This window comes from Elephantulus edwardii, unplaced genomic scaffold, assembly GCF_000299155.1.
Source record: "Elephantulus edwardii isolate Elephantulus edwardi_28Jun2011 unplaced genomic scaffold, EleEdw1.0 scaffold00130, whole genome shotgun sequence".
Lineage (NCBI taxonomy): Eukaryota > Metazoa > Chordata > Mammalia > Macroscelidea > Macroscelididae > Elephantulus > Elephantulus edwardii.
Window position 1 is genome coordinate 7978637 of NW_006399880.1, and position 24879 is coordinate 8003515.

General features: G+C 38.5%; 1 protein-coding gene across 4 annotated transcripts in view; it reads left to right on the top strand.

Moving 5' to 3' along the window:
* The window catches only part of JAKMIP2 (janus kinase and microtubule interacting protein 2), a 276562-nt gene that overhangs the window by 237076 nt on the left and 14607 nt on the right, over positions 1-24879 (top strand). For all 4 annotated transcript variants that reach the window (XM_006893730.1, XM_006893728.1, XM_006893727.1 and 1 more), the window contains 5 exons: positions 1887-1940; positions 4051-4116; positions 11912-11980; positions 14346-14423; positions 17020-17223. In XM_006893730.1, the coding sequence (XP_006893792.1) occupies positions 1887-1940; positions 4051-4116; positions 11912-11980; positions 14346-14423; positions 17020-17223 (471 nt within the window). The remainder of the gene's footprint in view (positions 1-1886; positions 1941-4050; positions 4117-11911; positions 11981-14345; positions 14424-17019; positions 17224-24879) is intronic.

A 24879-nucleotide genomic window follows, 5' to 3' on the forward strand; every position in this document is an offset into this window, starting at 1 on the left:
GGCTCGGGCATATTCGAGATGATGAGGATGGTACAGGAAAGGACGGGCTTGAGATCAGTTGTTCATGATCAGTTGTTTAGGGTTGCACTGAGTCCTACTCCCATTGATGACACCAAACAAGATTGTATTGTGGAATTATACTCATGAAATATTGGTGTTTGAAAAGTAAAATCATATAGTCCATCATCTCTTTTGATATGCTTAATTTCAGAAGAATTTTGTCTTCTGGAAGGATATGCAATTTTCAACTTATTTCTTGTTTAAATAACTTAATCCTATATTAAAAAGTCTGCCCCAGAGGTAAAGCTAGAAAGGCTCCTGCTGTGCCAAGTCTCCCTACTGCCCCAGCGTGGCCGCTTCTTGTTCCCCCAAGAGCTGTCGCATGTCCCTCCTTTAGGTACCTTTTTAACCTATGAGATTGATCTAGACTCCCCCTAGTGGTAGGTCTCAGCTCCCTTGTTTGAACAGCAGTAATAAGAAAACGTGGTACTAATGAACTAAGGGGAGCTCTGGTGTCTTAGTGGTAAGGAAATGCACTGCCACTGCAAAAGTCTGCAGTAAGGAATTACACTGCATTTAAAATGGTCCGCGGTTCGAATCCACCCGCTGTGTCATGGGAGAAAGAGGGACAATCTCCTTCTGTGTGATTTATTGCCTCTGAAAACCCCCTGGGAGTCATTTGTGGGTTGGTTCAAAACATCGACAATGAAGTAAAACACAAGGAAAGGAAATAATAAAATTGTGCTGCTTAATTGTCTATCTTAAAGCACTTTTGTAGATTTCATGTTTTGGGCTTCCTAGTGTGCGTGGATATTTGTAAACCAAAGCTATTTTTCTTTAATTCACCTCTAATTAAATGTAAAGCAACTTGATCTTTTCATTGTATTTTCCCCCCCTTGAATAAATCACAAACCACCTCATCCATGGTGTAAAACTTAAATGCAAGTAACCCTTTCACATGAGATTCAGCTGTTTTAAACCAATGCGAGGTGTGTATTAAAATCACTTGTGACTCCATTCAGCTCATTGCCACCATGTGGGAACAGACTCATGGCTGACCCTCCAGTGGGTTTCCTTAGACTATAAATCGCTAGGGAAGAGGTTGGATATCTTTTCTCATGAAGAACAACTGGTGTGTTCGAACCACCTGAGTTGCTGCCTTTGAGTCAGCATAACTCCTTATACACTGTGCCTCCAACCCCATTACCTGGACTCATTTTTCAACCCATAGGGACCCTTTTGAACAGAGCATAACTCTCCATAGGGTTCCCCAGAATGTAAATCTTTATAGGAATAGTCACTTCTTTCTTCTGTGGCCTCAAACCTTGACCTTTTTTTGTTAGAAGCTGAGTGCTTTAACCACAGTCCCACAAAGGCTCTTGAAATGAATGGCAAATACCTAAAAAAAAAAAAAATTAAAAAATTTTAAAAAAGTGGAACTATGTTTTAGTTTTGTATTTGATGGTATTCAAACAAGTGAGAATACCATTAAATCAGAATGAACTTAATTGTTCATATTACTACCTTATTGCTTTTGTTATGCCTGAAATCTTCCTTAATTAAAAAAAGTCAATGAATATAAGGGAGGATAAAAACTACTGGGCATACTTTTTTTTCCTTCTCACATGGTTTAATGCCATCATTCATATTCCCTTTATACTCAAAGCTATGAGGATATATTTATTATTTCCATTTTGCTGACTAAATTGGGAATAAAACCTTAGCCTAAATTCACACAGCTTCTAAGAGTTTAATGCCAGGTATGCCTAGTTGAAGAACAACTCAAGGAAGTATAGTCTTTAAACTATCCTTTCTGAGTTTTGGTAAAAATGAAATCGTAATCATATTTATGTTTTAAATGTACATATATTGCCTTGATCTTGTAGGATGTGAACATCCCTGATCTAATAAAGCAGCTGGATATCTTGGGTGATAATGGGGTAAGTAATGAACTTATTAAATGGAATAAAGATATGACTTTGCATGAATAGGAAGCAAGAAATGCTTGCCAATATATCATGTATAAAATAGAAGCAAGTGAGGTGCCACGGTTAAGCTAGGGCCACGGCTCCCTGCAGGCCATCCACAGTTTCTCAAGCACTTGGGTAAAGAAATGGGACACGCTAAAGTTCTCTCCTTGGGCAGGTTTCAGGGCTGAATACCCACAGGCCACAGCTGAAGTGATTAAAGCTAATTACCATCTGTCTGTTGTTGCTTCAAGGCATCCTGCATTAAATTAATCTGTCCCACAACTGAAAGTAGTGCTAAATAATAGGTAGGAGTAGGGGGGCAGCCCCATAAAAAATGGACCAGAAATCTGTCCAGGCTGTCGCAGGGTTGTGTTGCTCTGACTTGAGCACAAATCCAGTTGCCCCCTTTATTGATGTTGTTGCTGTTTGGTGCAGTCAAGGAAGACTCTCAGACTGACCTATAGTCACAACAAATTTCTCATCATCACCTTCCTTTGCTTCACATCCATCTTTTAAATCACTGAAAGTGGTTTGAGAATTTTATACTCTTAAATAAAGTTAATAAGAACCATCGGAACCTGGCCTAGCTTTCCTAGAAATTATTTAAGACACAGATATGGATCTTCTTCATTACCAGAGTCTGCTGTAACCAGTTTTCTTTCTGAAAACACCTTCCTGGCTGGGTCAAAGTATACTAATTCATCAAAAGGACTATTCTCTAAGATCATACATGAATCACATGTATAGCTCTCCAGGGTTGAAGGAGTCACAATAGTTTTTCTTTTGAGAAAATTATCGAGAGAATGGAACCAATTCAAATCCCATCAAATGAAGAGACAATTTCATTTTAGTTCTGCCATCAAGTTGCCTGCGACTCATCGCGGCCCTATGTCCAACAGCTCTAAAGCCTGCCCTATCCTGAGAGAGTCTCACTGACTCCAACACACCTACCCCCATTGCCTCAGTTACTGCATCAATCCATCCCATCCGGGGTCTTCCTCTCCTGCACTGTCCCTTTACCTTTCCAAGCTTGATGGACCAGTGCCTCCTGTCTATGTGCTCAAAGTATATGAGATGGAGCTTCAAAATCATATCCTCCAAGGAGAAATTTGGTTTCATCCTCTTCAAGACAGACCTGATTATTTTCCTGGTGGTCCATGGTATGTTCAAGACACTTCTCCAGCACCACAACTCAAAGACATTAGATCTTTTTCTGTCATCCTTAGTCATTGTCCAGTTCTTTGATGCATAGCAAGTAATTCCAAAGACCATAGCCTGGATCAGGCCCACCTTAGTCTCCAGTCTGACATCATTACCTCTCAGTACTCTGGAGAGGTCCCCAGCGAGATTTTTCCCAGTGCAATTCATCTTTTGATTTCCTGACTGCTGGTGCCAAGAGTACTGTGTAACCAAGCAAGCTGTAATTGTTAATTAACTTCAATTTGTTCTCCATCTATCATGGTGTTGCTGATTGGCCCAGTGGTGAGAACCTTTGTCTTTTTTATGCTGAGCTTCAATCCATATTGAAGACTACAGACTTTGACCTTCTGAAGCAAGTGTTTCAGGTCCTCCTCAGGGTTCTATCATCTGCATAACCTCGGTTGTTGATGAATCTTCCTCCAATCCTGATGCCACATTCCTCCTCATAAAGCCCAGCCTTCCAAATGATCTTTTCTGCATATAGTTGGAAAAGATATGGAGACAAGATGCACCCCTGACACACTCCTTTCCTGATCTTGAACCATGCAGTGTTTTCTTTCTCTGTTCTGAGGATTGCTTCCTGAACCAAGTATAGCTTCCAAATGAGCATAATCAACTGTTCTTATAGCATAATTATTAATGAAGTATACTTATGGTAAACCACATAATGAAGTTAGTATTAAATATATATTTTAACCACATTTATTATACATGTTACAGGTGTGGGTTTTTTTTACCTGAATTACTAGCAAGCCGGCATTTGTTATAGGAAGAGGCATGCGTAGCAATGTCCAAGGCAGGCAGCAAGGCAGGCTTCCAATAGTGTAAGTAATATTATGCATTTACTTAATTCCTTCTTTCTTTGTGTCTTTCTCCACAGAATTTACGAAATGAAGAACAAGTGGCCATAATTCAGGCCAGCACTGTGCTGTCTTTAGCGGAAAAGGTAATAAATTATTTTAATACTTTAAATCGTCTCAGAGTCTGGCTTGTTTGACTCATAAATAACAAGGAAGAGATATTCTCTTTGCACTACACTTTTCATAATTGAATGTGGACTAACTGTTGTACTCTGGTTTTGTGGGTTTTTTCCCCATGGGTGATCCAACCAAGATAATTTAGCACAAATAAACACTAGTATAAATCTTTTTAAAATGGAAAACTTCTATTACATTAAGTAATCCCTACCTAGCTAAGAAACCATCCATAAAATAGATTTTGTTGAGAGGTGGCAAACTGAAGTGTGATTCTTTTAAGCTTGTCCATACTGTGTAAATGCCATGTGTTCCAAGCTGTTTCTTCAGCTTGGTGGCTCCCTGCACTCTGACCAACAGCTCAGGGTTGAGAATAGCCTGAGAAAAGCGACAATGAGCGTGCTTACGCCCCCTTGTGTCTAAATCTGGTAAATGGAAGAGAAGCAGCAGCAGCCAAGGGAAGAAGCTTATTAACTACCTTCAGATTCCTTGTGAAGTAGAGTTCGGCTGAAAATAATGTACATGCGCATGATTGGATGACGTGAGAACGCTATAAATTCTTTTAGAAGGTTACTTAATTCCCAAAGTTGTAAAAATGACTGTTGTAAATGAAATGAAACTACTTTTTCTAATCTGTAAGAAGGGAAATTCTATGTCAAATGACCCATTAAGGTATTGAAGTAAAACACGCTGATACAAAGAAATTAGGCAAGGGGGGCGGGATTGGGAAATGGAGGGGGGAAAACTGTTACAAAATGACAAAAATAACTTAAGGAATACAGAAACGATACTTTTGTAGACCCTAATTCTAACAAACCATGTAAAAGACCTTATCGGGTTTTGTTGTTGTGGTTGTGTCCTGTCAAATTAGAACTAATCAGTAGCTGACCCTCTAGCAGGTTTTCAGAGGCTATAAATCTCAGGGGAAGAGACTGCCCATCTTTCTCCTCAAAGCAGCTGGAAGATCTGCACTGTGTACCTTAAGCAATTCCTTTCCACTAAGACACAAGAAACTCCTTTGTCTGTTAGAGATGCTTATTATATACATGTAAATTAACACAAAAGCTGCAGTTTACTTTTTAGAAAAAACTTGCTTTTTTCTCAAGTAGGTCAGTCCTAGCTGTAGACCTCAACACTTTATCCCGTGTCCTTACAAATTAATATTGTTAATGCCGTCAAGTTGACTATAGCTCAGAGTGACCCTGTGACCAACATATCTGAATTTGCTATCCTCACCATCTCTGTTATACTCAACTCATTGTTACACTCACTATGTCTTGTCGAACTTATTCTCTTTCTCTGAACCTCTACATTTTCCAGCATAATGTACTTTAACCAACTTTCCCATGCATAGGAAGCAATTGAAAATACTTGGAATCAGAGAATGACTTGGATCAGAGAAAGCTTAGTCTTTAACTGATATCCTTGCTTTTTTAGCACTTTAAATAGGTCCCAAAGTGTCCTACGACTGTGCTAACTAGCCTATGTCAAGAAATTGAGAAGACAGCTGCCTGGGCCGACTGACTAAAAGAGATCCATATTTATTCCCATTCCAAAACCAGTACATTGAATGGAGTGCAGAACTTATCAAACAATATCATAAATATCACATGCACCTAAAACCTTATTGAAGGTCTGCAACAATACATTGATAAGGAACTGCTAGGCCTTCAAGTTTGATTCAGAAGAGATTGTGGCACCAAAGATATCCAGCTGATGTCAGCTGGATCTTGGTTGAAAACAGAGGGTGCAAATCAATAGTACCACATTATTCCTAACATAAGATCTAAAATCCTGAACTTGGCAAGAGCACCTTTTTGATATTTAGCCTTTACATGCTTCTGCAGTATCACCTCTTACTTTTTCTTTGGTCACTTTGTTGTTGTTGTTGTTATGTGCCATTGAGTTGCTTGCAACTTGTAGCAACTATATGCACAATAGCACTGAGCTTTGACTTGTCCTGTGCCAATCTCACTGTCTCTGATACCCCCATTACCCAAGTTACTGTGTCAATCCATTTCATCCAGGGTGTTCCTCTCTTGTGCTGTCCCTCCATTCTTCCAAACATGATGTCTTTTTCCAAGCACTGATCCCTTCTGGCTATATACCCAAAGTCTGTCAGATTGAGTACCAAATCCTTACCTCTGAGGAACAACTTGGTTTCCCTCTCTCCAAGACAAACTTATTTGTTCTTTTGGCAGTCCATACTATGTTCTGTACTCTTCTCCAGCACCACAACTCAAAAGTATCGATTCTTTTTCTGTCATCCCTGGTCATTGTCCAGCTCTCTGATGCATAGCAAGCACTTGCAAAACCATGGCCTGCATCAGGCACACCTTAGTCTCCAGGCTGACATCATTGCTCTTTAACACTGTGGAGAGGTCCCTGACAGAAGATTTTCCTAACGGAATTTGTCTTTTTCTTTCCTGACCACTGGTACCAAGAGTGTTGATCACGGAACTGTGTAAACAGAAATTGTTCACAATCTCTTTTCCATCTATCAGGGTGCTGCCAATTGGCCCTGTGGTGAGAATCTTTATCTTCTTGATCTTGAGTTTCAATCCATATTGAAAACTGCAGTCCTTGACCTTTTGAAGTGCAAACACTTCAGATCCTCTTCAGTTTCAGGGAGCAAGGTTGTATTATCTGTTATAACACTGGATGTTCATGGGTCTTCCACCAATCCTGATGCCACATTCCTCCTCATAAAGTCCAGCCTCCCAAATAATCTGTTCTACATATAGACTGAAAAAATATAAAGATCCCTGATGTACTTCTTCCCTGAATTTGAACCATGCAATGTTTCCTTAATCTGTTCTGATGACTATTTCCTATTCCGTGTATAGGTATCACAAAAGCACAATCGAGTGTTCTGGGATTCCCATTCTTCTCAAGGTTAGCCACAATTTATTGTGATCCATGCAGTCAAATACATTTACATAGTCAGTGAAACACAGATAGACAGTCCTCTGGTACTCACTGCTTTCAGCTGAGATCCATCTGACATTGACTATCATGTCCCTAGTGCCACAACTTATTCTAAACCCACATTGTATACCTGATTGTTCTCTGTTGATGTACCGGTCCAGTTGTTCTTAGATAATCTTCAGTAGGCTTTTGCTTACATGTAATATTAGTGATATTGTTCAGTTATTACTGTACTCTGTTGGGTCCCCCTTTTTTGAATGGGAATAAATATGTTCCCTTCCAGTCAGTTGACCAGTTAGTTGTCCTCCAGATTTCTTGGCACAACCTGATGAGCACATCCAGGGCAGCATCTGTTTGCTGAAGTATGTCAATTGTCATTTCATCAATTCCTGGGACTTTATTTTTTTACCAATTCCTCAGAGTAGTTTGAACTTCTTTCTTACCATTTCCTCTAGATCATATGCTATTTTCTGACATATTTCAATATTGGCCAGTTCTTTTTGGTACAGTGACTCTGTGTACTCCTTCCATCTTCTTTTGATGCTTCCTGGATCATTCACTATTCTGTCCATTATGTATTGTAACTAGAGGCTTCAATTTGTTCTTCATTTCCTTCAGATTAAGAAATGCTGAGCAAGTTTGTCCATTTTTATTTTTGACTTAGCTCTTAGCATGTTTCAGTATACTACTTTGCTTCCCGTGTTGCCCTTTGAAATCTTCTGTTCAAATATCTTAATTTCCTGATATCTTCCTCCTTTGTCTTTCAATGATGTTTGGTCACTAGCTATGCTAGAACTCTACACAGATTCTTTTAGGATTCCAACTACTTTCTCTCTGTGTCTCTCATGTATTCTCTCTCTTGCAGGTCTTTACATTATTCTCAGGCCTTAGGAGACTTTCTCTTCTTCCCTTTCTGTCTTTATTAGCCAAATCATATTCAGTCATTAGGTAGCCTTCCAGTTCACCCCGTTTAACATGCTTTATGTTTTCCAGTGACCAGCAATCCCACTGTCATAGCTTTTAATAATTGTGTTTGTTACTGCTTATGTACTTTTGTCATATATTTGCCATTCAGCTTCTACCAGACCATAATATCCATCAGGGTAAATATTTTGGCTCTTTCTTCACCTCCCCCTTTATTTTACAGTCTCTTCACACTTTCATTTACCTGTTTTGTAAAGCATGCGTAAAGATTCCTCTGAACAAGCACCAGATGATGAGTATGTGCTTAGCACTGAGCTCAGCCCAGCACACACAATCAAGAATACATATTTACTAAAAGAAGAAATGAGTCGAGTTCTGACTGTCCACAAGACTCGATTCTGGTGACATAAGGAGAAATATGATGATGGGAGGGGTGGGGAATCATAGTCTCTACCACTAATCCTATAACTTTTATTTAGGAAAAATTAGCCCAAGTGTCTTAATTAGTTGACACATGAAGTGATATATAGTTCTTTAATGCCAAAAAAGTTACCCTTGTTTAATGCTTAAAAAAAAAATATAAAATGGGTAGATTCTATGGAAAACAAAGATTAAGGACTGAGAAAGAAAACAAAGATAGGCCTGCGAGCCTCCTCTAAATTGTTGGAAGGAAAAAATCTTCCATTCCCTCTCTTGTATGGAATGCAGCGACATATACTGAATCATGACTAACATTCACATAGTTCTTATTCTGAGCCAAACACTGTTCTCACTGCTGAAGTACATACAACGCTATTAATCCCAGTTTTCACATAAGAAAAGTGAAGTGGTAAGTAGGTAGGCAACCATCCTAGATCACACAGAAAATCGTAGTGTCAGAATTCACACCCACACAGTGTGGTTCCAGAGTTCATGAACTTCATAAGCATGGCACCAGACTCCTTTCTAAGGGTACATTAAACTCAGGCAGCAGCAATGCAAAGCACTAGCAGAGCTATTAGAGTTATAATGAATTACCTTGTACTTGAGTCTGCCTCCTTTGGAGTTCAAGTGAACAAGCCCCAGGTGATAACCATGTGCAGTTATTTGTAATGGAAAATGGGAGATCACACGAGTAAGACACAGCCTTTCTTTCAAGTGCTGTATTTCTGTGCCCTTCCCCCCCCCCATTGGTACAAACCTTTGGAATTCACAGATATGTCACCACCTGTCTTTGGAACTTAGAGACACAATTTCTACCTCCATGTAATTCTAAATGCCAACCTGTACATTTTCTGAGACTAAAAGCAAAATAGCGCTTGCACCGGTACATGGCAGTATGATTTTTCACCAGAGATTGAGACTAGGCCAGATGCAACCCGTGGCTTTATTTTAAAAGCAATAGCATTGACCATAACTAAGTACATATTGTGTTGTTATATACTGTCAAGTTAGAATCAATGCATAGCTGATGCTCCAGTTTTCAGAGGTTTTTAGAGGCAGTAAATCACATGGGAGAAGATCGCCCATTGTTCCTCACTGGAGCAGCTGATTGGTTCAAAGAGGTGTTATGATCCACTTTTTTTCTCATTTTATGTAGATGAAAAGCCATCTCACATACTTTGGGCATGTTCTCAGGATGAATCAATCCTTGGAGAGAGACATCATGCTGGGAAAGGTGGCTAACAACAACATTTTCATGTTATGAATCTGTCCCTAAGTTTACAGTTAGCAAAAGGTTGGCAGTTCCAGTTTACCCAGAGGCACCTCAGAAGGCAGGCCTGGTGATCAATTTCTGAAGCCAACTGTGTATAAGTATGGGGCCTCCATGAATTGGAACTGGCTCAACACCATCAACATTTTTTTTTTAGCTTGGGTCACAAGAACAGAACCTCAATCTGATTCTAGTTTCCAGACCTTAACTATTTCAATTCACAGTGCTCTTAAGTGCATTTTTTTTAAATGACAAATGCCAGCACATGAGAGGAAGACTTTTTAGAAAAACTTGACAGCATACAGTTTTATGACAAGACTAGTTACAAAGTAAGTAGTCATTATTGTGTGTGCTAATTTTTAAAATATTTTGTGCTTTTGCTGCAAGTTTGCACAGTAGTTTTGGCTGCAGAGTTTGGTGGGCAGAGGGAGTGGATGAAGGAAGTAGGAAAGATCTAGTGAGGACTGAAAAAGACAGAGTAGTCATAGGCATAGATCAATGGTGGTTATATAAAATACAGCTTATTGGAATGATCGCATGAAACAATGTGAATGAAGGAACATGAGAAACACAATGCACAGGAATGAGGTATCTGAATTTCATATGCAAACTAATATAAAATAAAAATAATTTCTAAAAATATGTAAAAAATTTCTTCACAATTTTTAATAACATTGGTGACATTCTTCATGATGTCTAAACATTACCATTATTCTATTCTGCTTCTGTTTCACTTACTCTTGCCTTCTGATCTCTATTTTAAAGTAATTCTTCTTGACTATTACAATTCATATAGATACTTTACATTAAAGAGACAGTATTCAGGTGTGCTATTTTTTTTTTCTTTTCTGAGCTAATTTATTATTTAGGTGGCTTTTGCAAGTATCTCAGGAGAATGAGCTTAGGAAAGTTCCTTATTTTTAAGTAGTCCATTAAGTCTGAATTTTATTTCAAAATTTGACATTCTCTTCACATTTTTTCTCCCATTCTATCAGAATTCATCTATTGTGTCCTTAATTCAAACAGTGGCAATCAGATGCCATTTGGTTATTCGAATCTTGCGATGTCTTAGACTAGGGCTTTTGAATAAATTATGCTTTAAAAGGATGCCATGTGTATATACAACTAAGCTATTACCATCTTTCTTAACCCGTGAATCTTACTTTGTATCTCCATGTTACCCCTGATAATATTCACTCATGTATATCAAGAATCCAGTATATAGAAATGCATAATTGAACTGAAAAAAATCCCATAGTGATATACATTTCTAAGGATATTAAATACAAAAGTTGAATGCTGATCAAAAGCTAGAATTTATGAAGTATATAATAATTGATGTGTTAAGTGCACTTTGAAGAGTGTCTAATGTGAACTACCTCCTTTAATCTTTAAACCATGGAGATCTGGAATTAGTATTAGAGTTGAGGTAGCTCTTATGATCCAGAACCCACTTCTCCATTATTATGCCACATGTTTTCTTAGGGAATAAACTGCTGTTTAACTTGATGGAATCTCTTTATAATATTTTTCCATTAAATTATGCATTTGGTAGAATCACAACATATTGCTGTCGTATAATGGAATGACTTATTTTGAACCTTAGGAAGCATAAGTTGGTTTTGGTTTTTGAGTTCCTTTAGGTTTGTGTGTGTATCCTTGATTTAAAATTTCACCACTTAATGAAGTTAATTCTTTACTGTTTGCCTGGAATCGCTTTCATGTATTGAAAACTTAATTCTCCTGTTTCACCTGGCCTGCCTTCTTTCCTTCACCATGTTCTTCTTATATTGTGATATCCCTTTTGTTAGCACTCTTCACCCCCATTTTTGTCTAATTCTCTCCAATTTATACTTCAGACCCCAAATCAAGTGTTACTTCCAAGAAGCTCCTATGATATTCTCCAGAAAGCTTCTCCTATGATATTCTCCAGGGAGTGCTGAGCACTCTGTGATCTTGTTCACCTGCACAGCCTAGTACTGACCAAAGGGCCTCACACATTCATGATAGACTCTAGTGAATGCATTTGTTGAATGAATGCATGAACAAGTGGAAGCTTGCAGTCTAGCTTCCAAACTAAGTGGTAAAAATGCAGTAAGTTTTCCCTTTAGCTGTTAATCTTCTTCCTGAGGTGTGAGGTGAGGAGACTGAGGACCCTACTTGACAGCACTCGTGATAATGTAACCTATCAAGTAACCTTTTTTGTCTTGTTTACCCTTCAGTGGATCCAGCAGATCGAAGGAGCAGAGGCTGCCCTGCACCAGAAAATGATGGAATTGGAAAGTGATATGGTGAGTACAAAGATCTGGCAGCTTTGGAAAATTTACAAAGCACTTGGTGGTTGGAAAATCGCCTCTACCACGTCTATCCAGCATTGATGAGAATTTATGGTCTTCTCAGTATGTTGAGAATCAGAGTGAGTCATAACTGACCCTTCAGGTTTTTAGAGACAATTATTGGCACAGAGGAGATTGCCCATTGTTGCTGTCAGTCCACGGGCAACTTAACAGCAACAACCTGTTAGGAGACGCCACTCCAGGAGAGGCTCAGAGCTCAATTTAAATAGGATCTGCACTGCACTTATATACACAGGAAGACAGGATAGGGTGGGCTTACTGACGTAGGACATGTGGATTGGTCAGGAGAACCTCAGCCTCGTGCGAGCTTTCTCCATACAGTCAAACACAGGGGAGCTTTCTCTACCCCGAATTAAAGGCCATCAGGAGGCTTGCACTTATCCGGAGCTTACGCCATCTGTCCTGGCCAGAGACCTTCCCTTCCTCCCCAACATTCCGCAACAGCCCATCTTTTTCCCACAAAGCAGCTGGTGGATTCAAACCTCATGCCTTTAAGCTGGCTGCCCAGCTCCTTACCACTAAACCACCAAAGCCCCCTCTTTTTTGGTATATTGTTGTTGTTGTTTACCATGGAGGCAGAACCGACCCATAGCTGACCCTCGGGCGTTTTTTTCAGAAGCAGTTTTTTTCACAAGCAGAGCACTGATGGTCTCTGATGGTCTCGAAAGGCATGTCTTTGGGACTGCAGTGCAGCTTCTTGCCACTAGGCCACCAGAGCTCCCTATACTCTTTTTAGTATGTTGTTGTTGTTGTTGTTGTTATGTGCCGTCGAGTCGTTTGCGACTCATAGTGACCCTATGTACAACAGCCCTAAACTCCGCTCTGTCCTGTGCCAATCGCACTGTCTCTGACACTCCCATATAGACAATGTGAAAAAAATCCTCAATCAGTATTTCATAGTTGCAAGTTGTATTCTTCAAAAACAAATGTGTTGATGTTTTTAAGTACTTCCAAATATAAAGCTAAAGGGGAGAAAATAGTTGGTTCTTTCTTAGACTAAAACTTTTTTGTTATATGTAATACTCAAGTATGAGTTAACAGTAATTATAAATACCTTTGTGATTTAAAAATATCCAAGTCTAAGAATTACAAGCCAGTCCCTGGAATTGTATAACTAGGTTCCGGGTTTGGTGATATCATTATGACTATAAATCATTTAGCCGATATTTATCAGGTTCCAGTAGAGATCCACATCTATGAATAGACTGTGTTTGTACAGCATGCTACTGCTTATAAATCATTTTCTTATGTTTTACATAGAGTTTACATTTTATCAGGAAGTCAAGCTTTAATGTTGGGATATAGGAAGAACTTCTTGTGTTTAAAAATCACCCTTGAAAATTCTTTAAGTGTACAATAATAATTAAACAGCCCACCAATACTAGGTACTATTCTAAGCATTATTATTCTTATTCTAAGCATATTCTAAAGCGTTAAAGACAGTTTAAGGGTGACCAGGGTATACAACAACAAAATTTCTATTAGCATTCATAGAGTCTCCCAAAAGTCAACAAAATCAGGTTTTCCTCCAGTATTAGTAACAGTCCTTGTTTCTTCACCTAAGCACATTCCTCCCTTCTCCAGCTCCCCGCCCCCACAAAAAAAAAAAAAAAACAACCCTGACGTGCGTTTAACGTGATATCATACATAAGACACTATTTTCAGATGCTAGAATCCCAGTCAGAATGGCAAGGACTCACAGTACAAGGGACACACGGGAGCTGAGGACAAGGGAGGGAACACTGAGTTTGCATCTCTCCCCGCAGTTGCAGCAAGGACAGATGCTCTCTCGCTTAGTGGCGCTGTGGGTGGAACCACCACATTTGCCTTTGTGTTTGCTAAGCACATACAGATGAAATTACACTAAATTTGAGTTTATTATACAACCTTGCTGTTTTTCAGTGCACAATATTCTATACAAATATATTCTCATAATAGTTTCATACAGATACATTTAGCACATATTGTTGAACTCCGCCTTTAATCATATGTTCTCAGATTGCTATAAAATCGTTGAAAGCATTCCATGTGGATTTTTCCGTATATATTTGATGTTACTTTCTATTGATTTTTACATTCCCCCTCTGAGACTGTGAAAGTTAAACTGTTTGTCTAACCAGCAAAATCTATGACCTCACAAATACTAGTGCTTTGTCTTGTAAAGGATTTAGAGAAAACATTAATCACTTCTGTCCCTGCACTCTGTTTCTCTCTCTCTCTTGATAGATGTATGGGTGTATATTTTCTATGTAACTAAATTGACTACTTATATATTTGTCATTATGGCTCTTTCTTGCAGGAACAATTCTGCAAAATAAAAGGCTACTTGGAGGAAGAACTAGATTACAGAAAACAAGCTCTTGACCAAGCCTATATGGTAGGTGTTGGAAACCTTGGAGCTATCCAGATTGCTCCCGTTCTACACTATAGAATAAAACATTCCATTTAATTTTGTCATATCATGTTTTTAAATAGAACATGGTCCTTTATTCATCAGTTTCTAATTCTAGAGCAAATAGACCGCTAGGTATATTTTACTTTGTTGTTACATTATTGTTACTCTGTTCTTAAAATACACAATAAATATTTACCTTTACTTAATTTTTTTAAAAAAATGTATATTACTGAATAATATTTAAATGAAGGACAGAGTAGTTGGCAGTGTAGATTATGTATGAATTTTACTAAACAAAAAATGAATTATTTGGGACCTTACTCTAATGGTAAATTTATAATGCATATTATCTTTGTTATATATATTTTATATACATTTATTTCACACAGCAACCCTATGGGATGTAGATAATGTTGCCTTTCTTCTATTACAAATGAGGAACTTGAGGATATGAAGTTTAACCATGCTGATAATCAGACTAACATTAGTTCTGATTTAACTACCATAGCACAACCATAGCAGGAACGATGTGCCAGCAATAAATTGCCTATTCTTCATGCTTAATATAGACAAATTGAGGAACTCCATTCTCTTAATTTATATCTCATTCCCAAGTTTATATCCCAGCATTTTTAATGGTGGATTCGGGTGTACATTTCTTCTCATCTTATGCCCTTCATTAATTCACAGATATGGCTCAAGAGAAAAAGAGCAAAGTTAAAGGAATAAGATTTCGAAGAATTTCTAATAAAGCTTTCTCTAATGTTTTCCTGGAAGCAGTCTGGGTTACTTTTGGGAAAAGAATGAAGCACTTAGTTCCTGCTTTTAACAAAGAAGAATTGGTATTCCCTCTCTAAAATGAAGAAGATTCTGGACATTACTTAATGGGGAAGGAAGGAATCAGAGTTGGTCGTTAGAGAATAAAGATGGAATTGGCTTTCCCCCACCTTTCCCCTATTTTGTCAGTTTCTATCCCACCTATAAATTATAAGCTCTATGTTCATATATCTCCCATGACTGTGAGATACTCATTAGACAAACATATCTAATTAAAAAAAAAAAAAAAAGATGAGTTCTGCTTAGTTTAGGACAAGTGTAAAGGAAGCATCCCTCACTAGGGCATGTCCAGTTACTCCTACCAGATGTACAATGACTAAAATAGTAGATGTAAGCAATTGTAACTGAATCATATTTAAAAAACAAACAAATTAGGCTGAGAGAAGATTAGAAATCTGTCTTCTCATTGGCCATATGAAGGGCATTTAGCCATTCATCCAAAAAGAAAGAAGACTCAAGGAAGAATTAGAAAACTAGAAAAACCATAAATCTAAATGCACGCAGTATTGACACAGTTGCAAAGACTGAGCCATTTTTAGATCATGTTTACAATATTTTTTTTCTATAGACACCCTTAAGTAAAGGGTTTTGTCACGTGAAAAAGAAGTGGCACTTTTTATAAGAAATACAGCTCTAATGTAAATTTTTGTTGTGTATGTTATTGAGTTAGAACCAACCCATAGTTGACCCTCCAGTGGGTTTTCAGAAGCAGTAGGTCACATGAGAGGATATTGTCCATTCTTCTCCCACAGAGTAGCTGGTGGGATGTGAACCACATGCCTTTAGAATTGGAATTCAACTTCTTACCACTAGGCACCAGTGCTCCAACATAACCTATGTTGTTTCAACGTAGACACGTTTCAATAGTTATTTCTAAAATGATGGCCACCATGAAAAGCTACTGATCTGGAGTTGATTCTGAGTCTTAGAAACTTTATGAGACAGAGTAGAATTGCATGCAGTGTTCCGAAGCCTGTAATATTTACAAAAGCACACTGCTTTGTACAACAGCTAGTGATTCAAAATACTGACCTTTTAGTAACTAGTCCAACACTTTATCACTGTGCCACCATAGCTTTGTGGCCACCATGACCCCTGAACTCACTGACTTTGAGTAACTTCCAACTCCATCAGGTCACTGAGGCTATACATTTTTGTAGGAGGAGACTGGCCATCTTTTTGCCATGGAGCAGCTGGTGAATTCAAACTGCTAACTTCTCAGCAGTTTGGCACATAATGCCCTATGCTAGTGAAGATCATTGGTCACCATGATGGATGTCTTTAAATAGGGTTATCCAATGGGAGTGAAAGTGCAGCCATTCTCAGCTACATTTCAAAATAAAAGGAAGGACTATGCCTATAACAAAAGACTTGAGAAGGAAAGATATATAAAGAACACATTTCCTACTGATTGTTGTTCTTTGACTGCCAGTAAGTAGACTTATTATGACCCTTTGCACAACAGAACTAAACACAATCTAATCTCATACCATCCTTAAAATCATCACTAAGATATTCATATATTGGCTGGTTGACCATTTCAGCATATTACAAAAAAGCATCATCAGAAGGGTATTTAGGTTACATAAACTTTGCATTTTTTGTGAAGATCTGTAACATTAAAGTAATATACACATGACCATGTGCTCACATATGTAACACTTCATAAGTAAATACTGGTGTTGCATCAATACATGATACATGAATGCCAGTGTTAGACCTATATCATTCTATTTGCCAGAGAATCCAAGAACTAGAAGCAACTTTGTACAATGCCCTGCAGCAAGAAACTGTCATCAAGTTTGGTGAATTATTAAGTGAAAAACAGCAAGAGGAGCTAAGGACGGCTGTAGAAAAGTTACGGCGGCAGATGCTGAGAAAGAGCCGCGAATATGACTGTCAGATTCTTCAGGAGCGAATGGAGCTCCTACAGCAAGCTCATCAGGTGAGAACAGAATCATAGCATCTGTCTAGTACACGGAGACTCTGTGTTGGCTAAGTGAATTGGATTTAACACTAAATGTTAAATACATCATCCTGACACCTCGTAAGAATACATGGTATATGGTACACCCTTTCTGGGAATAAAATAAGTAGCTTCCATTTTACGTTTTCACCAATAATCTTTCTGTACACCATTGCAGGATGATCGTTTTGTGATGAGTCAGTCTTGACAAAGCGAGCATTTCAGGGACACTGCATATTTTTAGAGCTACTTTGTAAGGAAGTATCCTTCAATCTCATGAAATTTTAATAGCTCCCCTGTGTAGGAAAACAAGGTTCTTTCCAGGGAAGACATAAATGCTGCTTTTTACTTTTGTGCATACAAATCAATACTTAGTCTGAAAAAAAAAAAACACCCAAAACAACAAAAACCAAAACACAACATAACACCCACACACCAAAAAGGTAAAACTGGACAAGGGCTTTTTCCTTTATTCCCAGAAGCAGCAGCAGTAATTACAAAGAATAGAAGCTTCTGCTTACTTATTGATAATTGCTATGTCAGGATCCAAACTAATATCTTAATTTACATCATTTCCATTAATCTTCACTATAATCCTGTGATATAATTGTTATTAATACACTGTTTCTGGCCATAATGGCCCAAAGAATAGAAGTGCTTAAAAGATTTGTCTAAGAAGGCACAGATAATAAGCAGCGGAACCCAGAGTACAGTTTGTTTCTGCTTGAATAAGGCTACACACTGTTACAGTTGGAATCATCCATAATTTCACCCAGGCCAGCAAGGATCTAAAAAATACCAATATTAATGCATAGTCAAAACTGTTTTATTAATCCTTCATGCTGTAGCTTTACAGGTGAGGGCTGGGACCCTCATAACAATTTCAGAATGGAAAATGCCAGGTAGTAACACAAACTAGTACAAAATCCAGATTGATTTATAGGTAAGGACCATCCAGATATTAGAGATTAGCATGGGTGGAAAAGAAGCAATTCTTTAGTAACATCAACAAGAACAATTCATGGAAGCATACTTCTTGTGAACAATTGACTGAAATCCTGTACCATCTTCACAATGTCCTCCATGATCAAACCCGTAGTTGAAGTAACTGTGCTAATCCACAACATTGAAGATCTTCCTCTCTTTTGCCTGCATTTTGCAAGCTTGATGTGTTTTTCCAAGACTGGTTTCATACTTCAGTACAACTAGGAGCTTTGTGAGTCTTTATAGGCTTACACAGTATTCAAGTTAGCTAGGACATTTAAAGCCATATGTCTCAGAGATGATAATTATATGCTTGGTTATATAAACAACCCTTCAGATTTCATCACAGAAATTTAAACTTGGACCCATTGAAAGGGCTGTTCAGCCCTTCACCTAAGCTTGCTGGGAGACTTCGGTGAGAGATGCCGTAATTGGCAAGACTAAGAAAGTTCTAGGGCCCTAGATATTAAAGAATTCTGGTGATGATAATTCAAAAATAGTTACAGCAAACATCAAAAGGGGATGGCCATAAATTTAAGCCAGATTTAGAAAAGGACATGGAATGAGGTATATTATTACTGATGTCAGATAGGTCTTAGCTGAAAGCAGAGACTACTAGAAAATGTTTACTTACCTCTGTTTTATTGACTGTGAAAAGGCATTTTACTGTGTGGATTATAATATATAGATACAATAAATTATAGCTAACATTGCAAAAAAAAAAAAGAAAGAGCCATTCAGGTATCTAATGATGAACTAACTCTATGGGATCATTGTGTTACTTAAGACAGTCTACCAACACTCTCTTTTTTTCTATTAGGGTTTAAAATAATCTTCTCTACAAAAAAGATTTTTTTATTATGATAGCATATAGTTTATCATAAGAAATCTGTTGTTGTTGTTGTTGTTGTTGTTGTTGTGTGCCTTAGAGTTGGAACTGACTCCTAGCAGACCCTCTAGTGGGTTTTCAGAGTCAGTAAGTTGCCTGGGAGAAGACTGCCCATTCTTCTCCCACGCACAGAACAGCTGGAGGGGTCAAACTGCATGCATTTGGGATTGCATTACAACTTCTTACCACCAGGCCACCAGAGCTCATGTTATAAAACCAAAAAAAGGACCTATACTTATCTATATTATTTTTACTTAAAACCTTACAATCTCTCTTCAGTCATTTAATTACTTGAAAGAAATTTTTCTCTTTTCAGATAATGGTTCTTAGATATTTTGTCCAAGTGGACAGGCTTATGATATTTCTAAACCTAATAGAGTTCCATGCCCTTTACCTATCTCCCAAATAGTGGCTTTTAAAATATGTTAGTGTTGTTTTAGATTCTCCCCCAGCTATCTCTTATTCCTCCCCTCCCTTTTTAATTAGTAGCTTACTTTCATAAAATTATTACAGAAGGCACTAGTTAGGACATGTCATATAGATAGATAGATAGATAGATAGATAGATTAGATATATATCCAACAGCTCCTCTGAGGAAGAAAGCTGTGGCAGTCTGTTTTCATAAATGTCAGCTTAGAAAACCCTATGTTTATGTTCCTTTCTATCTTGGGATATTATGAGTCAGTCAATTTAATAGTAATGCAATTAGATATTATGATAGATATAGACAACTTTGATCTAGAACATTGACCCTGCTATCCCAAAGCTCATGCTCTATCAAAGACAAAGCTCAATGAAATAAATTTAATTATGACATAATTTGATATGCTTACTTACTATAAGAAACATATACTTAGACCAGGAAACAGTCCTCAGAACAGAACAAGGAAACACTGCATGGTTCAAAATCAGGAAAGGAGTGTGTTAGGGATGCATCCTATCTCCGTACCTTTTCAGTCTGTATGCGGAACAGCTCATTTGGGAAGCTTGGGCTTTATGAGGAGGAGTATGGCATCAGGATTGAAGGAAGACTCATCAACAACCTAGATTATACAGATAACACAACCTTGCTTGCCAAAACTGAGGAGGACCTGAAACATTTGCTGCAGAAATTCAAGGACTATAGTCTTCAATATGAATTGAAACTCAACATCAAGAAAACAAAGATTCTCACCACTGGGCCAATTGGCAGCACATGATATATGGAGAAAAGATTGAGGTTGTGAACAATTACAGCTTGTACAGCTCCACAATCAACACTCTTGGCATCAGCTGTCAGGAAATCAAAAGATGAATTGCACTGGGGCAATCTACTGTCAGGGACCTTTTCAGAGTACTGAAAAGCAACGATGCCATTCTAGAGACTAAGGTGTGTTTGGTCCAGGCCATGGTCTTCACAGTTATTTGCTATGCATTAGAGAGATGAGCAGTGACTAAGGATGACAGAAGAAGAATTGATGCCTTTGAGTTGTGGTCCTGGAAAAGAGTCTGGAACATGCCAAGGACTGCCAAGAAAAAAATCAGTCTGTCTAGGAGAGGGTGAAACCAAGTTTCTTCTTGGAGGCTAGTATTTTGAAGGTCCATCTCATGTATTCCTGGCATGTGGCCAGGAGGGACTGGTCCTTGGAAAAGGACATCATGCTCAGAAGGGTGGAGGAAGAGCGGAGGAGAGGAGAATACTGGGTGAGATACAGTAACTGGGGCAATGGGGGTAGATGTGTCGGAGTCAGTGAGACTGGCTCAGGACAGGGGAGGCTTCAAAGCTGTTGTACACAAGGTCATTATGGGTTGCAGATGACTTGACAGCATATAACAACACCAATAACTATAATATAGTTGCATTTATGACTATTATTGTTGTTATGTGCCATAGGGTCAGAAGTGACCCAGAGCTGACCTTCCATCAGGTTTTCAGAAACAGTAAGTCGCACAAGAAGACTATTCATCTTTCTCCTGAAGAGCCACTGATGGATTTGAACACTGAAGAGGTGTTGCCTTAGGGTAGCTCCCTATAGACTATACCACCAGAACACTCTAATTTGGTATGTTGCTGTTGCTTTTGTTTTTGTTGTTGTTGTATGCCATCGAGTCGAGTATGACTCCTAGCAACACTATGAACAAAAGATCTGAGCCCAGTCCTGTCCTGCACCATCCTCACACTTCCTGACACACAAGAGCCCATTGAAGCAGTCATTGTGTCAGTCCATGTTGGTGAGGGCATTCCTCTCTTTCACTGACCCTCCACCCTTTCCAACATCATGTTCTTCTCCAAGGAATAGCACCTCTAGCAACATGCCCAAAGTATGTGAAGCAAAACCTCATTCCTGCCTCCAAAGAGCACTCCAGCTACACCAAGACATATCTGTTCATTCTCTTGGCTGTCCATGGGATATTCAATGCTCTTCTCTAGCACCACAGCTCAAAGGCATCAATTCTTTATCTGTCATCTTTATTCATTGTCCAGTTATCAGATACACAGCTAGTAATAGGAAAGACTATGTTCTGAATAAGATGCACCTTAGTCCTCAAACTGACATCACTACTCCTCCATAACTTGGAAAAGTTCCTAATTGCAGATTTTCCCATTGCACTGTGTCTCCTTATTTCCTGACTGCTTCTACCAAGGGTGTTAGTTGTGGATCCAAGCAAGATGAAGCTGTTGATAGTTTCAATCTCTTCTCCATCATCATGACACTGCCTATTGGTACAGTGGTAAGAATCTTTGTTTTCTTGATATTGAGATGCAATCCATACTGAAGGCTGCATTCTTTGATCTTCTGCAACAAGTGCTTCAAGTCCTCCTTACTTTCAGCAAGTAAGACTGTGTCATTTGGAAGCATCTGTGGCTTTAGGGTTATCATTGCTGGTGTGAGATGGATCCTGGCTAAAAGTAAGGAATACCAGAAGAATATCTATTTGTTCTTTATTGACTATCAAAAGGCATTTGACTGTGTGGATCATGACATGTGGCTGATATTGAGAAGAAATGGAATCCCAGAGCACTTGATTGTGCTCATGAGGAAGCTATACCTCGCCCAGGAGGCTGTTGTGCAAACGAAGCAGGGGGAACACTGCATGGTTTGAAATTGGGAAGGGAGGTGTGTCAGGGTTGTATTCTATCTCCATACCTCTTCATTCTATATGCTGAGCAAATTATACAAGAAGCTGGCCTCTATGGAGAGGAATGTGACATCAGGATTGGAGGGAGACTCTTCAATTTGGTATTGTTGCTGTTGTTGATTGCCTTTGAGTCGAGCGTGAATCATAGCAACCCTATGAACAAAAAACTTGAAGCCCCTCTAAATCTATTGACATTTATCAAAGTTCATAGAGTTTCCAGAAACATGTTATTTAGGAAGTGGATGCCTCTCCTGCTTCCAGTTTGGTGTAGAGCATAAGAAAATCAAGTGCTGTTCCTATAGAGACTGCTGGTGGAAACTTCGGTTGCTCTCTCTTAATTATTTTATGCACACAAGTAGTTCTTTCTCCATGCTGTAATTCTGCACAAAGTACTCTTCCTTATTAAATCCTATACAAGTCTCTTCAAGTCCTCCACTAGCTGGTTGTCACTCATGTCTCCAGAAACCTGATTTCAGATGATTCTCCAGATCGCACTTTTCTCTCTACTCAGGGAAGACACTTCCTAGTCCCATTTGGTCTCTGAATTACCTACCAAGCCTCTTTTTGCATGTGTTCACCCTAAATGTCCCTCAATTTCTGCTGCATTTATCCATATGCTCCCATTTATCTTGTCCATGTTTGAGGTCTTCCTCCTCCAGAATGATTTCCTGACAGCCACAATGGATTGCACACCCTAAAAATTCTGTATTTCCTGCCTTGGTGTATCCAGAAACCCACTGCCTTGGACTTGCTTCTGCTTTGCAGCGACCTTCCATTGGTTTTCAAAAGTATAATTCTTTATCAGAGACTACCCATATTTCTCCCAAGTAGAGCCTGATGGATTTGAACCACCAAGTTTTCCGTTTATAGCTTGACACTAAGCCACCAGGGCTCCTTTTATACTCATTCCAAACTATTGTTTGAGAGTCTGCTTAACAAATGAGATCACTTCAAAGGAGTTTATAGAGAAAATTATAAAATATGTATCCACATTTGGAGCGAGTATTTGACACCTTTAAATTGGCTGATCATAGAAGATCTATCTCTGAAGATATCTCTGTAGCACAAATTATGAGGAGGAAGAAAATACACAAAGACCATGGGAAAGTACCCTGGAAAACATAGATAACAAGAGTTAAGTACCTATACATACCTCACTCATTGCCATTAGGTTGGGACCTATTCATACCTGAAACTCTACTATTTGTCTTAGATATTTATGCACAGATATTGCCTTGGCTTTCTGTTCAAACACTACCATAAATGTGGCATGCTTTTACCTGGTCTCTGAAGAAGTCAGTTTTGCTGTCAGGAATTGTAACAGAAAGTCAATTCTCGGGTTTAATTACACATGACAGTTGAACTGTGCGCACACAAAGGCAGACATTATTTGATAATGCCCAAGGATATCATCTCTGTGTAAATTATTCAAATCAAGATGTGACAGCGCTGTATCATTCTCCTATTTTGAGAGCTGTGCTCCAGGAAGGGTATGCAATTACCACCTTTCCTATATGTAGTCATGCTACCTACAGACTATGTTTATTTAGGAAAGACCTACAACAGGTAAAAGCATAATAGCATTATATGATTTCTGGAAGAACTGTAATATTCTTCAGTATGTCTATCTGGAACATTACATCTTGCTGAGAGTAAGTGTCAGGAAAGTGCATGGAGAGCTATGGGGGAAAATACTAAATTATATGGTCATGGTGAGGATAATATGATGGAAGAGATCAGTGGAAAAATCACCCATGTGGTTAGAGCACTTACTACCACTGATGGAGGACAGTTCAAAAATCAAAAACAGTGGAATTGACAGTTTAGGACATAATGAGTTTTGAAGAGGAAATAAATGCTGAAGAAGGAATAAAATAATCAGAAAAAGGAAGAATAAAATGGTTTTAAAATTTACAGTGAAAAGACATAGATTCAGGTGAGGATCACTTTGCCAATGTTGATGGTCAGATTCTGGAAGCAGTGAAATGTTATCCAAATAGATATTATGAAACAAAGAGGACTATACAGACAAGTCACTCATTTCCATCATGATGTTCTTGTTGCTGTGCACCATAGAGTAAGAACTGACCCATACCAGACCCTCCAGTGGGTTTTTGTAGGCAGTTCATCACAGGATTGCCCATCCTCCTGTGGAGCAGCTGGTGGCCTCAAATCCTGTTCCTTCAGGATTATAGCACAGCAGGAAGCTTTTGTGGCATAGTCCAAAGGTGTTGCATTACAAACCAAAGCCTCTTTGCTGATTTGTATCTTCCCATGCTTCCAAGGGAAAAAGATGGGCATAAGGAACCCTCAGCAATCCTTAGGAGGGTCAACTATGAGTTGGTTCGAACTTTACAGCAATGAGTTTGAGTTGTATGAGATGTATTCAGATATATCAGTACATTTGTATATAATATCCTCAACCCCTAAAACAAATACAGATTTGACTTATAAAGCTACATTAGGGTTTTCTAAGTATACTATCATGTCATCAGCATAGAGGGATAATTTTACCTCCTCGTTGCCTATTTGGATACCTTTTATTCCCTTCTCTTATCTTATTGCTATTTCTAAGACTTCCAAAAGAATATTGAATAAAAGAGGTGATAGTGGGCATCCTTGCCTAGTTCCTGTTCTTAAAG